The 18,041-nt window shown below is 37.8% G+C and overlaps 1 protein-coding gene across 1 annotated transcript in view; it reads right to left on the bottom strand.

Moving 5' to 3' along the window:
• The window catches only part of Vegfc (vascular endothelial growth factor C), a 115,696-nt gene extending 100,538 nt beyond the window's left edge, over positions 1-15,158 (bottom strand). Inside the window, exon 1 of the mRNA XM_027927070.2 lies at positions 14,465-15,158. Coding sequence (XP_027782871.1) covers positions 14,465-14,608 — 144 coding nt within the window. The 5' untranslated portion in view covers positions 14,609-15,158. The remainder of the gene's footprint in view (positions 1-14,464) is intronic.
• Between the last annotated feature and the right edge of the window lie 2,883 nt (positions 15,159-18,041).

Below are 18,041 nucleotides of genomic sequence, written 5' to 3'. Positions count from 1 at the left end.
GTTCTTCAGCTTATTTTACACGAAGTTAATATCAAATTCTAAAATAATTCTTAAAAATCTAAAAAATTGATATTTTTCTGTGTATAGCTCAAGATGAAATAGTTTTCTATTTTTCCACAATTAGAGTCACCAAAATGTTGAACTTTACTCAGAATAAAATGTAAATGTAAAGAAAAATGAATGTGCTAAGAGTTACAAACAATTTCTGCTTTTATTTGCTCACAATTCTAATTAAAAGCAAGAAAGACAATGCCCAAAGTGAAGAAAATACATTTAGGATAAATGAAGTAAATAGAATGCTCTTCCAGGAAAAATAAATAAATAAAAAGTATTCCTTAACATGACCTAATTTCTTTTCTCCAATAATTCAGAGCCAGAAATTCCAAATTACTTAGAACTACTACTTGCATTATAATCAAATGTTGAATCAAGTAGAAATTATTTAATTAAAAAATGTTAGCTAAATTATTTGAGAGTAAGTCACTTTGTTGAACAACTACAAAGGCTTAGAAGCATAACAGTCCTTATTTATCTCTTAATTACCATTTTCATTGAATACAAGTCAAGTTTTGATAACTAAACATGACCCAGATGTATTATCACATGTTTCAACCCCCTGCTGCTAAACATTTGCTCTGATCTAAAACACCCTCTGATCTGCACGCACAAGAACTAATCCCTCTTAATTTCTCTGTCTTCATAAACTCTAAATACCCCTAAAAATTTCTGGTTATTTGCAATATATACCATATATTTAATGTATACTTCTCTATTTCTAGATACAGTATGTACTAGATTCTTCCAGTCATAAAACCAAAAAAAACAAAAAACAGTACATTAAAATTAAAGCCATCCTAATAGAAAAGTATCATCTATGAACCAAAATAGTAGGAAGAAACATACTTAGAGATGAAAAGACAACAGAGTCTGTGGAGTCTGATTTTCCCAAAGAATCAAATTTCATATTTAAATTGAAGAGAATGCAGCTAAATAAAAGTTTTAATGTACTTAGTTTGATGACACATATAGATTATAACATAAGGTGGCATCAACAATGAGTTAATTCCTGGCAGTGATGGATATAGTTATTTTATAATTAGTAAAAGTAGTTTGAAGATTACTAAAATAGTGCATTAGAGTAAAAGATTATATAAAAAGGAATAAAAGAATATGTAATTTATAAAGAAGATTACATACCATGTGGTGTGGTTTAGAAAAGGAAGACTACCATATCTAATCAGCATCCAGAGCACATCATCCCCTGAGATGCTTTGCTCAGAGGTGCAAAGATATGCTCTAAATTAGGTGCCTTTTTAACTTTCAAGAGAGACCATTATCCTAGAATTTGTACATATTACTCCTCCTACACTTGGAAATGTCAGTAGGAAAAAACAAAGATTAGAAAAAAATTATGGATTTAATGAACTAAAATGAAAAATATCTTAGGCTTAGAAAACCAGAAACTGTTCTGGAGGAGATCGAACTTAAATATGGAAAGGAAACAATATTCTAATGTCCTGCTGGACAACATGCAGCTTCAGAGAGATGTGTGTCATTAAGATGGAATGAGACCCATAGTCACGCATATTAAAATCCATATTTAAGATATTTTAGTGATGTTTTATTAAAAAAATGAAAGGTTTTAAACATAAACATCTTTCACTTGAACTCATTATAGTTCAGAGTAGGCAAATGACTGTTTGGTATTTTACAAAAGTATCTATCAAAACTCACATCTATCTCATTCATCAAGCAAGTATTTAATACTTATGTGTGATACCCAGTCTACATAGTACAATGCATAGTTCACCTCAATATCAGAAATTTAATTTTAACATATAAATATCTTAATTTATAGAATATCACTTCAATTTTCAATCCAAATTTGTTATAATTATATATTTATATTAAATTTATGTCCCAGGTTTAAAACTATAAAGAACCTCACTGTAAAACAATATATGGCACCAAAGTGTAATAATCATTTTAAAGTTTTTAATTTCTTCAAGTTATTTTTTTTTTAACTTTTGGCAATACTGGGGATTGAATGTAGGGCCTCACACATGAGAGGCAAGCATACTACCACCAATATGCATCACCACATTTAAATCTTATATTGAAGCAGAGTCCAGCTAACTTGCTTAGGTGGGCCTACACTTGTGATCTTCTTGCCTCAACCTCCCCAGTAGTTAAATATTTTATCTTTAATTCACCATGTGTTACATTATAGTACTATATCTTCATAAACTCTAAATACCCCTAAAATAATAACTGCACTGTGCTCCTTTGGACATGACACAAAGGTGCGTTTTCTAAAGTAAAATTGATTTGGTTTTCAGCAGAGTAGTCCTCACAGCTACCAACATTATGGAAGAAAACAAAATCTTGTATTAAAATCTATGACATCATTATTTGCTTAATCTGTATATCTAAAGCAGCTTCAAATTACTCAATGTGAAGTGCTTTGGTCATGACTCAGAAATAATTTTTGGCCTTGATAAAATTCTAATTTAACATGGATGAACACCAAAATTAAAAGAAAGAGAAAAGACTCAAGGAGAACAAACAGTGAATCACTATCATCTCAAATGTAAAATTTGGCTCTGAGACAAATGGATTAGTTTATTTTTGGGGGAAATCATAAATGTCATGACCCATAAGCAAACATGAATCTAAATAAGTGTTCCATTTTTTTCAGAACATAAAATTGGAAGAGGACTTTAAAAAGGATAAAGTAACTAAATACCCACAACAGACACAAACAAAGAGAAAGAATTAAAAATATTCCATGGAGGCAGTGATACTGTAGTGAAGTAAACCACAGTGGTTTAAAACAGCCCCACATCTGGTATTTGATATTAACTGGCTACTTCCAAGTAACTTAGAGTGAGCGGAAACAGCAATGCCTCTTACAGATTATAGGAATTCAGTTATAGGATCCATGGCAGCTGTGTGGTCACTCCAGTTAAAAGAAAATCAAGACCATCATCTTTTAAGATTTCAATCTAATCAATTTGCCAGATTCATTCACTCTTTGTGTCTGAGGTGAGGAACTCAGGGTGGGGGGAATAGAGCTGATCTAAGCATAAACAAAGAGAAAGGGAAGGAAGATTTTCTTGATGAAAGTTTACAAGGCCATTACCAACACATCTTTTTTTGAGTAATGTAATTGTTAGCCATTTCAGAAAAGGTGCTAAACCTCTGAGATGGCAGATAACTGTAAGCTCCCAGGCCCCTAGCCAGTTCCCAGGAGGGAGAAGCATGTTGGTCTGAGTAGTGCACTCATACATGTTTGTTTGTTTGTTTTATTTCCCCCATAAATTGTTCATCCTTTTCCAGTATCTTAGCAAGTTGGAACCAAACATATCGATTTCATGAATAGTCCTTCTATATACAAGATAGTATTAAATGAAAATGTTACTTTAATCTTGTTTCCAACCACCACCACACACCCACCCACCCCCTGCCAAAGCACAGCATATTTATTAAAAAAGGAAGTTTGTGTGAGAATGGAATATTACTGTGAAAAAAATTACTTCACATAAAAATTTAAATCTGAATACTCTATAACTAGGGAAATGTAATACCACTTCAATATAGAGTTTCATTTTTGTAATTATATATAGTTCTAATCTTGAAGTAAAACTATGAATTTTACTTTAAAAAAAAAGACGATACCAGGATCTGCATGCCCATGTATATGGATAGTACAGGATTATCTAAAAGTTTATTCATGCACATATTGCCTGAGTGTCAGTCCTTTGTTCCAGATTTAGTGAGAAAAAAAATTCTCTGTTTAGAAATATGGTCAAAAGTTCCTAAAATACTCCAACTAACATCTGTACTGGAATTTAAGGAAGTGAACACTTTCAAGATGTTATTCAATAAAAAAAAATATGTTATTCAAGAGCTGGGAATGTTGTACATCACTTATTTTTAATTCCTTTTTCCTGTACACTCATATCCCTCCAGTGCCCAGCACCATAAAGTGCTGAGGACACGGAGACCACAAAGTTCATAGCACTGACTGGCAAAATGACAAACAGAACCATCAAACAAAACCAACCACAGTAAATTAGAGAACCCAAGTAAACCAGATTTGCCCTCCAAGAAAGCATCTACTCCATGATTCACCTCCACATATACTTTGCTAGGTGCCATGCAAAATAAGAGTACCAAAAGGGCGATACAATCACATTTTTCCAGACAAATTCACAAAAGTTTAACTCTTACATATAACTTTCTACCATTAAATGTTCTTTTTATTTTCTTCGGTGAAAGAATATTTGTAATGTTTTAAGTATTCTGCAATGCTTTCATTGTAGACTTAGAATGCACATATTCTGTTGACAAGACTTGAAATTTTACAGAAGCAACATTAGCATGTTTCATTAATAGACATTTTAAACCTGAAAAGTGCTTAAGCTTTGAATGTATTCAGGATGAGTTCATATGAAATTATCTGGCATTATAAAAATGCTCTGTGTAATAAGCAAATGACTTAAGTATGAACACTTTAGGTGATTAAGTGATGCCCATTATACAAGATTGCTTTGTTTGGTGTTCTACAGCCAGAGTTGTCACAGAAAAGAAAAAATCCAGGTACTCAGCACAGGTAAAAATCATATAATAAACAACTATAATATATATGTAGCCTCCATACACTGAATGATTAAACGTGCAATATTTTTTCCAGCTGCCTTAAAATCAAACATCAATACTACATTCTCTTATTTTAGAAATTATCAGTAAGCTTATATTAAAAATATGTAACAAGTTACTTTTGCAAAGTACTAGAAATTCAACTACTTCATGGACTGAGGACATAATACATGCTGATTTTTTTTTCTAATCATGAATACTATCCATGTAACAAAAATTTTATAGAAAGATAAATATGCACCACCATAAATATAACCTTAGGAAGTAAGTACCAAAGAAGCACAAAGAAGCTAAATAATTTGTGTGCAGTCACATGGGTAGTAAGTGGCACTGGCAGGATGTAAACATACATACCTAGATTGTGAATACAGAAAGTATTTCAGAGCCTGTGCTCTCAACCACTACACTGCATCTCTATCTTAACATTTATGTCACTGAAGCAACCGACAGTTAGATAATTGAAACAAGAAAAAATACTGACAGTTCTTCACAGCATTGTCGTAGGAAATGCAAAGCAAAGTACATAGAATCTGCACTCAGGAAAAGGCTAGCTTTGACTACAGTCTTAACCACTCATGACTGAACACATGCTTTACTACTGCAGGAAAGGAAGGGTAGTAATTTCGGGACCAAGCCTGAAGGTAAAATTCATTAGAAAATAAACATATAAAAACCTCTACAACTATACAAGTCACAAAACACACCTTTATTATCAGTCCCAAAATATTCATTTCCTATCTACCTACCCAAACAAGGCAAGTGTTGAAAGCTGACCTTATAGAAAAGTATGCTTTTTTGAGGGGGGGCGGTGGCGGTCGGTATCAGGGATTGAACTCAGGGGGCACTAAACCACTGAGCCACATCCCCAGCCCTATTTTGTATTTTATTTAGAGACAGGGTCTCACTGAGTTGTTTAGTACCTCACAGTTGCTGAGGCTAGCTTTGGACTCAGGATCCTTCTGGCTCAGCCTCCTGAGCTGCTGGGATTACAGGCGTGTACCACTGCACCTGGCTGAGAAGTAAGCCTTTTAAATGCTTCAATACCACTACTTGTACAAGGTTGCTCATCTGTATATTTTTTCTACTAGATGTCTTGAGTTTAAATAAGTTTTTTCTATGTTAAAAATTATTTATAACAAGAGCTTCAAAGTATTTATACTATTTATTTTGTTTATTCCCTACCCTGTCTTTCTAATCTTACTGTTAACAGGAATATTTTGTTTGGTTTGGACATGAGGTATCCCCCAAAAGCTCCTGTTAATGCAGGAATGTTTGGAGATGAAAAGATTGAATTATTAGAGCTGTAATCTAATCACTCCATCCTACTTTGAATGGACTGACTGGTAACTATAGGTAATGGGGCATGCCCAGGGGAGGTAGGTCACTGGGGGCATGCTCTTGAAGGGTGTATCTTCCCTGTGGCTCTCCCCTCTGTCTCTGTCTCCCCTCTTCCTCACTGGGTCATGAGCTGAACAGCTTTCCTCCACTGGGCCCTTCCACCATGGTATTCTGTCTTACCTCAAGCCCAGAGCAATAGTCAGCCATCTGTGGATGTGACCTCTGAAACTATAAGCCCCCAATAAACTTTTCCTCCTCCAAGGTGTTTTTGTTGGATATTTTGATCATATCAACACAAAAGCTGACTAAACAACATTTAAGCATAATTTTCAAAGAAGGAATTTCTAAGACACTTTTGGATTATCTCTTTTTCTGATAAATTGCCAGCTGACCTACACCTACATGTGGTTAATACAGTCTCGAAAAATTACAAACTAAATTATAAATTATGAACTCTAAGTCTCATACACTTCAGAATTTTCTTTAAGATTTTGTTTCAATGAATTGTCAAAAAATACTTAGCCATGCAAGAAACAATACATAACCCATGGTTGCCAGTTTAAACAATTCATAAGAGGTGAAGTGTGTGTGTGTGTGTGTGTGTGTGTGTGTGTGTGTGTGTGTGTGTATCTAAGCATGTAAGCATGACCACTGTTTACACTGCTTACTCTGTTTGGAATGCAAATCGTGATAGCAAAGTTGTCTGTTATTAATATGTTTTATAAATGTATCCAGATCACACAGTAATGGGTGTTTACATAAGTCAAAAGTAATCACCACTGTAATCATCAGAAATCAGAGGCATATAGAGGAGTTCAAATACCACATATGGGTGGTCATGGAATGAGAAAGATAGTCACTGCTAAACTCACGAAATCCAGAGTTAAAATGGCTTCTAGTTGATTTCTTTAGACACTTTTGAGCAAATTAGCCTTCTTATATCCCACTTTCAGAGTCACATTCAGGAATCTGTGGTGGCTCTTATTGCTTTAACCCAAACTCAGAGTGGATCTTGTGCATCTCACGTTCCATAATGCCCTCTTTTTCCCTTTAAGCTCTTGACTCTTCAGTGAAAGAGTCCCTTCCCAGTTCCCAAACACCCCTGACCATTATTACTTTCATACTTTGTGGTCACTCTTCAATATCCAAAATATTCCCCCTCCCAATTTCTGTAATCAGCATCTACTCTTTTTTTTTTTTTTTTCATTTAATCTCATATCATCTCAATTCTACCAGGCCTGCCCAAGCAACAACCAAAAGCCTACCCTACAATTGGTGATAACTCATGAAACTCTCTCACAAAAATATTTTATATTGCCTGTATTTATAGTTCAATTCATTTCTGTGCTGGGAACTGAACTCTGGGCCTTGTGCATTCTAGGTAACCACTCTACCAACAGAGCTCTATCCCCAGTTCCCATTTATTGTATTTTTAATGAGTAAATTTGGTGTTTCTCAAAAATGATCATAAACTTGCTATTGACAAGAATCAATCACTCCACATTTTTTTTACATTACTCATCACATTATAATCTCCTACTTTGAATTAAAGCTGCCATTGATGAGAATTAATTATAGTGCCCCTGAATTAAAGGAGACTTACATATGAGAATATGGATTTGTAAGCACATAAACAAGGTACTAATGGGTAAAGTTTAAGTATTAGGAGCATCTATAGCACTTCCTTCATGAGGTCTTCAATTTCCTTTCCCTGCCCCTTCCAGCCAGTCCCTAAGGAAGGCTTCTGAAAACAACAGGCCTACAATCCACTCCCTAACCCTAAACCCTTGTAGGACATCAATCTCAGATGCCAGAATTTTTTAAGAAATCCAGTGTATATGCATTTTAATATTCAACATCCCTCAACCAGCAGGATCTATAGCAACTTCTCATGAATAAATATGCTGCTGTTTCTTCAATAAAGTTTAGAAATATTTAAACTTATAGGATAAATAAAGACAGTCAACAGTAGTATGTCAATTCAGGATAGTGTTAAAGTATCAAATTTATGGGAATGAGCTTTTGGATTTCACAATTACAAAAAAAAAAAAAAAAATGAACACTTGAAAGCCCCAAGGATAAGATCAGTATAAAGAAATAGTAGGAATCCATTAGCAAAAGATATTTTAAGATACCTACTGGATTTCTTCTATTATGGATGCCCAATAAAGCAAATCAACACAATCTCTGCTCTCTTAAATTATAAACTCTGAAAAAAATAAATAGATTAGGGATAGGAAGCACCCTTACAATTTACACAAGTAAATTTCAGAAGAAACAATTACACAGACATACTTGAAATAGTTATACTAAAATTTAGAATTACATTATATATCAAACTCCTTAGCATTCCTTTTTGTGCAAAATTCTCAGGGTTTTTTTTCTAACTTGAAAAAAATCCATGATATCTGAATGCGAATTTACAAATGTGTACTTACCAATATGTATACTTAACAAATGGTAGGCCAATGTAGTGTCTACAGTATGCATGTCTGCCAGGAAATATTGTAACTGGCAAAAGATGAAACAGTATATGTTCAGAAGTTTGCAGAGGTATAATGGTTCTGCCAACTAAAGTTTGTTCTTTCCAAATCTACTTATTTGTGAAAGGTCATTTGGCATAGGTAAAATTACAGTCTTTCACTGAGGTTACATTAGCACAACTTAGAAAAACTGCTTAATAACTGTCAGGAATTCACATTAGGCTCTTAGCTAAGTAGTTATTCTTTCAATACTTCCATAAATTGGGTCATTCATGATCTATCTTTAGTCAAAGGGGTAGCATGTCTGGAAGAAAGTTCACGTTCATTGTAGTTTGTTCCATTATAGGGAATCTGGACCTAAGCAGTTTTCACAGGGCAGCCATAAATGTAGAGTGATACATTCTCTCTGCCTTCTTGCACATTACTGCCATGTGCAGGGGGGAGAGCCACAATGATGCTGAAAGGAGAATAGATCATATGTCTTTCACCAACCCAAAAGACCCAAACCCATCACCACATTTCTCCAAGGTGTTCTCTAAATGTTGCAAAAGTATTTTTTCAAAGAAAAAAAAACTATTCTTGATCTTTGTTAAGTCATCTGAGTCTTAGATCCATCATTCTTAATGAAACATAATGTATATCTCATGGAGGTGTAATAAAAAACAAAATATAATTAAGTTATAAGGCCCTAGCAAGGTGCATAGAACAGGCAAGTGCTTAGGATGTCACAGCTCATTATTTAAATTCTGACTCTTAATATACAGAGGAATGGATGGCACCTGGAGGATAATCTAAACCTTCATGGAAGAAGCCTGGAGGTGTTGAAGGCAAGAGTAGGGCTGAGGGTACAAGAGGCCCTCCATCCCTCTTCTCACAACAGCAACTGTGTCCCCAAGTTAAGAGCTGAGAGAAGCTTCCAGGCTGGCCCATGGTGAAAACAAGGCCAAAAGCTCCTTCTTAAGAACCCCAAATCCTCTACTCTGCACTCTTCTGAAATCAGTTTAGAAGGACAAGAATAGCCACCCAGTGCTCTTAAAGATATTCAACTGAGATCAAGAATTAACTGCTTCCTGAAGCAGTTTTGATATTAACTCATGAAAAAAAAAAATGGCTACCAGTTCAGGAGAAGAAATACAACGAAGTGGAAACTAAAATGAAAGAACAGAGCTTTTTATGTTCACATTCATATATGACCAGCATCACTCAGACTAATGTCAGAAATCTAAGAGAGGAGATTCACAAAAACACTTAATCGTACATTCTGAGGAAAATTATAAACACAGCCATTATAGGCCAGCTATTAAAAAATCAGATACTCTGGATAAAGGGACATGAATCCAATTCTTCCATGATACAATCTTTTGCCCTACTCAGAGAGGGGCTCATAGGAAGTCAAACTCTGAGCCTGTAACATAAATTGTTGTCCAGTGAAGCTAAAAGAGTTTAAAGGTTTCCTCTTCCACAAACATTTCAAGTTTCCTTAAACTTGAACCTCCTTTCTAAAGACTGATTGTGGGTGGAGGGAGATTCCTACTGAGAAGTATGAGCACTGCAAGACAGAGCACAGAGAAGCCTCCCAGTAAATGACTAAAAATTACAGACACTTTTGTGGAATTCTACTTAGATAAAATTTACCTCTTAGTCTGGCGCCCTGACTCACACCTGTAATCCCAGTGGCTCTGGAGGCAGAGACAGGAGAATCACAAGTTCAAAGCTTGCCTCTACAATGGCGAGGCACTAAGCAACTTAGTGAGATCCTGTCTCCAAATAAAAATACAAAATAGGGCTAGGGATGTGTCTCAGTGATCAAGTGTTTCTGAGTTCAATCCTCAGTACCAAAAATAAAAATAAAAAATAAAATTTACCTCCTCATGTTTAATGAAGGGTAACAGGATAGGCATACTCTTAATTTTCCCATAGGAATTGTCCTTAACACCTGTTAAATGCCCAAATATTTTAAGTATATTATGCAGTTCACATCCTGTTGACTCTAGACAGTTATTTCCCTTCAATGGAATGTAAATTTGTAAAGTTTACTTTGTTTCTGCAAAGATGTCCTATTGTCTACTAAATACATTTTTTTATGGAAGAATGCTGTCATCATCCACTATCCATCCATGAAAACTAGTCTCTTCTCTGAAATACCCTAATCCTACAAGTAGAACCAATATGTTCCTATGATTCAAACATTGAGACCAGGGTGAATTCCCCCTTCCCTTAACTCTCACATTGGTCAGTTACCAGATCTATGGGTTCTTTGTTGTTAGCAGCTCCTTCATCTGTTTCCTCTGCCAACACTCATGATGACTCTTCATCATTTCCTATCTAGATTATTTCTGTTGCTTCTTAAATGGATCATCTCCCCAGTAAAAGTCCTAATGACCTAGTAAAAGTCCTAATCAACCCCAGGAATAATTTCAATAGTCTTCTTACTATGTTATTCAGTTGCTTGGGTCATGAATAACCCTCTCTGATCCATAGCATGAAGTTTAGACTGCTTAAACTGGCTCAGGCCATAAACAGTAATGATCCTAATTATCTCTTAACTTATTCTTATTGAGGAGTCTTCACTGTTACCCTATACAATCCTCCAGTCAAAGTGTCCTGCTTGTGTTCTCATTTTCTCATCCCATTCAAGAGATCAAATAGACTTCTGGTTTTGATGAACTGCCTGCTGGAAATTCACATCCAAGTTACAACTCACGCTCTGTTCTCAGGTCAAGGTTCCCAGATAATCCAGACCACCATGATGAGTCTCTCATCCAAACTTTAGAACACAGACAACTCTTTGTGCCAATTCCCTCACAAAAGGGCAATGTATCTCATAGTATTTTTGTTCATAGATCTTTATTTTTTTTAACCTGAGCTATTAACTCCTCAAAGAGAGGAAAAATGGCATATGTCTTTTACTATGCCCATGGCTGACAGATTATTCTTCAGACTCAACAATTATATAAGGAAGATGATATAACCACCGAAATTAGTCATTGAGACACATTATAGATAAGTGCAGATAATACTTTCATTGTGAATGAGAATGAGGATACTATTTTAAATGTATATTCATAGTTCCAAGCCAAGAGTCACAGCTGGTATAAGGTTAAGGAGAGAAAAAAAAAAAAAAAAACCTTAGGGAATTCTGATGTAGTTGGCACACAGACACTATTTTGAGAAATGCTGCTCCTGATCTAGATATCTAGATCCCACTACAATTCACTATATTTATGGAGTAAAAGTTCCATAAATATACTTCCTATGAAGTAATTCTTCCTTTTTTTTTCCTTTCCTTTTTGGTCATAAACCAACTTCTTCCTTAAAATCAAACTCAACTCCTACCACCCAGAGTGAACTCTATATAAACTCTTGTTGTAAATAACTAGATTTAGAGATTTAATGTGTTTTCTAGGTTTTGCAGTTTTGTTAGTTGGATAACAATTTAGATACTTCTTCTTTTCACCAATTATATTTAGTTAATTTCACTTTTAACCAACATACTATTCTGACATTGATAGTTTGTACAAAGCTCCTTCAGAGAAACATTTTAGAACTTTTCATGAAATCATACAACACCGATAATTAGAAATGGGAACCTATTAAATGCAAATATAAGTCAAGAAAAAAAGATCTTGATTCCTTTTCTGATTTCACTTCCAATATTTTGTATGGCTTTGGGGACCACAAAAGGATTGGATAGCTAGATTTGGTTCATAGTTTGTGAGTAGCTTCATATTAGTTATATAATTTTAAATTACTATGTTAAGTGTTAATTACCAAAAATTTCCATCTATTGGGATTAGGTATATAAGGCATCTTTTATTTACTTTCTGAAATATCATGCTGGATTTTACTGTTCATAGAAAATTAACAATTGGTTCCTCCCTGATTCTTGCATGCCTTCATCTAAATGAGGTGCTTACATAGACAGACCACTAGGGAGAGACAGGGAGTCTTTGGAGCAGTTGCATCCAAGTTTCATAGCAAGGACAGAACAGTTTTACTGAAGTCATTAATGACATATATCCTGTCAAGGTTATATTCACCACTGGGGAAAAGTTTAGTGCAGCAATAATATACTGCTGTGTAAAACTCAAGAGATTTAAAATAATGTTTTATCGTGTGAGGAAAGAATTCACATCACATACAGAATATCAATCCATATTCACTGTACAGAACAGAAAAGATGGTTAAATATGAAAAGCACATTTACCAACAAAAATGAATAGAGTTTCAGAGAAGGGAAATTTTATTACTCACCACCAATGAAGACAATTTTGAAAATTAAAATAAATTAACTATTTTTACCCTCCAATCCCATACCAAGACATAACATCCCTCCTCCCTCCATCCTCACCCACTTCTGCAGAACATTCATTCATGACTGACCCAGAGTTAGCAAATCTCATCTAGGATATTGTCTTATAGGGAAGTGCTTCTCATTTTACTTAAAGCATCACACTTTCTTATTGTAAACCAAAGTTACCATAGGCAATGGAGAGGTGTTGTCTTACTAAGTTATACTTAAATTAGTTTGAGTTTTCAGACACAGAAAGTGAACAGATGTGGCAAAATTCAAGGACTCAAATTACAGATGGCATTACTGGGTCCAATGCTACATTTTTTTGGTATTTAAAAACAGAAGGACATTTTCATTACTATAGCTATAGTGATGTATTTGTGTTGAATTGAAATGCACATAATGTACACTGTTTGTTTTGCAACTTAATGTATATAGATAATACATTGTGAATGAAACTGAGAATTTCATTTTTTTGTTGACTTCAATTATCAAACTACAAATTCTGATATATTTTAATTTTTCCCAAAATTTAAAATGCAAAAGTAGTTAATTTTAAACCTTAGTCTTCTTAGTCTTAAAGTGCATCTCAAAATATAACTGGGAAGACAACTTAATTTCTACACATTCAGTATATGTTCATGAATAAAGTCACTTGAAAGTTGAGAGCAACATATCACTGGCACTTCTCATTTGCCATCAGTTGAAATAAACCGCTGCAGTGTAGTTTCAGCCAGAGGCACTGCAAGTGTTGGTATCTCATAGTATGTTGAGTATAAAATTTCAGGAGTTCAAGAACTCTATAAAGCATACTCCACTGTTATGAACTTTTTAGGTTAAAAACATACTCTTCAGAAGAACCCAGTAAGAACAGACACAAACACCATAATGCCATTATTTGAAAATCAGAATGCCTTCAAAAGCAACACTTTTAGGCAAAAAATAAACTCCTCTTACTTAAAAGCAAAATAAATAAAATAACTCAAACAAGAAAAAGACAACTTAATTTTAATATTTCATGACCAGATTTTCGGAAAGAAGAATTTATAAAGTTGGAATAAAAAAATAAAAAATAAAAAAAAAGCTTTGTTTGATTCTGATCTAAATGAGCCTAACCTCCGGTTACATTCCAAGTTTGACCAACTTCAAGTGAACTTTTAAGTCTCAAGCCCTCAAGCCCAGTTCCTAAATTCCCTTACACTTTTTCCAAAATAGCGCAAGGCGCCGGCTGAGTGCTCCACATACTATGAACACTTCAGGAAAATCAGACTCGCTCTACTGGTCATCCTTGCCCCAGAAGCTGTTTGGAGTCCCACAGATCAGCCAGGGAAAGAAAAAGCATTTCCCGACCAGAATTAAACGCTCTCCTGAGCCACTCCAACTGGCAGGGTTCCAGATGCCCTTGTTGTGCCAGCGGAGACCACTTTGAAACAGACTCTGATCTCTATTACTAGACACCTCTCCCGGGCCTCCGCTTCTGTAAATTGCTTTCCTTTCCAGTAACAACTAACTATTTAAAAAAGAAAAACTTTTCTCCAAGGAAGCGTGCACTGGGCTCGGTAACTTTGACTCCACGAAGCTAAAGGGGTACACACTTAGCTCTTGTGCGCAGGTTCTTAGCAAACTGAGCCTGCAGCCGGACTTGGGCCCCGGTCCGGCCCCAGACAGGCACCCTCGGCGCTCTTACCTTGACCTCGCCCCCGTCCGGCTCCGCGTCGGAGAAGCCGAGGCCGGACTCGAAGGCGGCGGCGGCGGGTGCCTCGCGCGGACCCGGGAGCAGCGCAGCGGCGAGCAGGGAACACGCCAGAGAGAAGAAGCCCAGCAAGTGCATGGTGGAAGGACCGGTCCGCTAGCGGGGCCAGGGGTGGGGGCGCGGGCGCCCCTGCGATGCAGAAGTCCCCTCCTCGTCCCCTTTCCCCCCGATTTCCTCTCCTTGACCCCCCGCTGGGCGAGCCGGAGGCGGCGGGAGCGAGTCCGGGGCTCCGGGTTCCCAACTTTGCAAGTCGCTCTCCCAGCCAGTGCCGGGGAAAGGCGACGGGTGTCAGGTAAAAGCCTCACAGGAAACCGGACATCCGAGCTCCCCTCATTCGGAGCCGGCGAGGTGAAGCGAGGGCGAGGGAGGACAGCTCCTCTGTTCGCGTTTTTGTTTTTGCCTTTTGGGAAGAGGAGGGGAAAGCCCAAACACCCCGCAATGTTCTACTCCTCCAGAGCCACCAGAGCCTCCGTCCCCCTCCTCCCTCCCCTTCCCCGAAGTGAAGCGAGCCGGGCACCCGGAGCGGCGTGAGGGGTGGCGGTGGCGGTGCGGGTGGCGCGAGCAGGGCGGCGGGGCGCCCGGCGGCGGCGGCGGCGAGGCCCGGGAGCACCGCGGCGCACGAGCCTCCAGTGCGCGCGGGGCTGAGCGGCGGCGGCGGCGGCGGCGGCGGGCGCAGGGGCAGGGCATGACTGATGCGCCCTCTGCCTGCGCTTATGTGAGAGAAAGCGGCCGAGGGAGGGAGCGTGCCGAGCCCGGGCTGCCCTCCCCTCTCACTTTCCCTCGGAAGCTCTCTCCCAGCGGCTCCCCACTTCCCTCGCCTCCGCCCCAGCGGCCCCACCTCCTTCCCGCTCCCCAGCTTTTCTTCCCCTCCCCTTCCCTCCCTGGAGTGGGCGGCTGGAGGTGCAAGTTCATCCTTGGGGCGGGTGATCCGCAGGACCAGCCTTAGAGGTTACGTTACTACTCTGGGCAAGTTGGAGCGTGGAGAAAGCAGGTACCATGGGTAGAAAACAGCCGCCGACCCTTTGTCCTTGTCAGCCGCGGGGCTCTCATCCTATTCCTGGCACGCCTGGGCCTCAGGACCGGAGCACATTTCCAAGAGAGTTCTAAAAGTTTCAAGAGAAAATCATCACTATGGCAGAGACGCAACCGGACCTTGGAAAACGCATCGCCCCCCCCCTAAGCCTTTTTCTGGGTAACTTGGTGAAGCCAGAACAGCAAAGGGAGTCCACAGAATGCAGTGTAGCCTGTTGGGATAGATGCTAATGGCCATTTTGGAACCCCAAACTTGCAGATGGAGATAAAGGCTAGAATTTTTATGAAGAACTAAAAGACACAGTCTACTTCCGCAACAAATTTGGTTAACAAGAGAAACTGGATGATGAAGAGGAGTTCCTGATAAACCTATGCTAGAAGGACATGACATCTTCAGAAAAGTGCTGCATTCTCCATTAGAAAAGTACCCAGGGACTGTGATGCCTGTGGCACCAGCAGTCCCCAAGCAGGATGGAGAAGTTGTAGAGGATCTAGCTAAGGAGTTTTGACAGCATGCAGAACATGAAAAGTCTCACTTTTGCTCCCAAACCACTCTAAATATGCTGTTCTTATAGATTCATAAAATCTTAGATGTGATTCAGACCTTTAGGATACTTGGAACTCTCCTTATCCATTGTTTATTTGAAGGCTTAAATACCTCCAGCAACAGGGAACCCTCTGCTTTGTGTGCTTGTCCATTCCCTGTTTTGAAGGTCAACATTATGGAAGTGTTTCCTTGTGTCTATTACTTTTGATTTCTGGCGTTTTTACATGATAAATCTAATCTACCACATGTAAGTTCCTCAGATATTTTCAACATACCTATCATGTTCTCACAGTGCTAGCCTTCCTCCCAGCTAAATTTACTTTTCCACTATATGACAGCTCCACTTTCTCATTAAGCATACTGCTCAGACCATGGCTCAGTACTTAAAGTGTTCCAATAAACATGCAGAAAAGGCTCTTCCGTGTGCAGATGGAACATATTTGTTGATATAGTCTTGGATCAAATTTACTTTCTGGCAGCCAAATCCGAGTCCTGACTCAAACTGAAAAATTAGGGCTTTGAAGGAGGACCCAGTCTTGTCCTGACTCCATTTTGCTCCTCATTGTCTGTTCTTCCTGTCAGTCATTGCTCCTCCCCAGAAATTCCAGGAACAATGAGCCCTGAAGACACATCACCCCATCATATGAACAGAAGCTGCCCCTCAAGCAGGAGCAATCATCTCATGAGGGACCAAATTGCTCCCTCCCCGGGTAACAAGGATTTTCCCAGCTCCAATAAGACTCCATATAACCAGCCTTGAAATTGATCAGCTAGACCACAGCTTTGCAAATACTACTTGATTGTGCATCCTCCTTGCTTCCTGCACTAGTTCTTCACTTATATACTCTTGGTACTTTGAGTACCAAGAAGACATGGATTTGGAGATTAGTCCCCATTTCTTCCCAGTATAACTGTATTGAATAAACCTCTTCCCTTCTTCACAACCATTTATCTCTGATGGAACTCTTGTGTCCACAGGTGACTGAATCTGGTCTGTTGGGATCCCCAGACTTAGGTCTCTGCCCTAGGATTCAGGTAGCAAAACTACTTAAAGTCAATTAAGTTCCTCTATAATTTTTCATGCCTACTGCTATATACTCACATCTGCATTTCCTTGCATCCCGCATTCATGGGGTCAGTTTACCATGCCCAAGTTTGAGTTTTGTTCTTTGTCTTTATGAAAATTTTTCCTGTTAGAGTAAGTTTATCACAACTTATTGAGCTATTTTGGGATCTTTACGGTGTCAATCTTTTAGTCTTCTTTCTGTCTTCTTGCCATATACATATTTGACCAATTTGCTATATTTGTCTTTAGAAATGGTGAAGCTATGGAAAGAGAAGAGCTAAGGACAGACTAGGATAAGATTTAAATAGAAATTGGAGTTGCTTTATAAACTTGCCTGAGTACAGTAAGTCTCCATGTTGATTGCTTTGGAATCACAGATGATTTCAGAAATTCAGATTCTTGAGTCCATCATCAGAATCATAGTTAAACTGTTCTGGGGGTAAGACTCAGACAGAAGCATTCTAATAGGCAAACAAAATTGAGAAGCTCAAGCAGTTCCAACATTGGGCTTAGCATTGTATAAATACTGCAAAATCCACAATTTAAAATGTATCAAAATGTATTATATTCATAGGATAGAACAGTAGCTCATACTAACTTTTCTCTTCTGAAAAATTTTATTTTCCTACTACTATTCTGTCAAGTGAAATGTGGGCAAAAGGTGAATGTGAGTGGAAAAAAATAATTGCAGTCTTTGAAAACAATATTGCATTAGGTTTGCAAGAATGTTTCAAAAAGTCAAAAGGGGGCAGTTGCTCAGGACTTTTGTTTTTCTTAACACCTAGAAAATTCTTTATCCCACCTGCATATTTTGAAGTTTAAGAAGGAGGCTGAGGTTGTGGCTAAGCAGTAAAGCACTTGCCTGG

Source organism: Marmota flaviventris, chromosome 3 (genome assembly GCF_047511675.1).
Source record: "Marmota flaviventris isolate mMarFla1 chromosome 3, mMarFla1.hap1, whole genome shotgun sequence".
NCBI classification, from domain to species: Eukaryota; Metazoa; Chordata; class Mammalia; order Rodentia; family Sciuridae; genus Marmota; species Marmota flaviventris.
The sequence above is the reverse complement of the archived record's forward strand: the minus strand, read 5'-3'. Positions and strand labels throughout refer to the sequence as shown.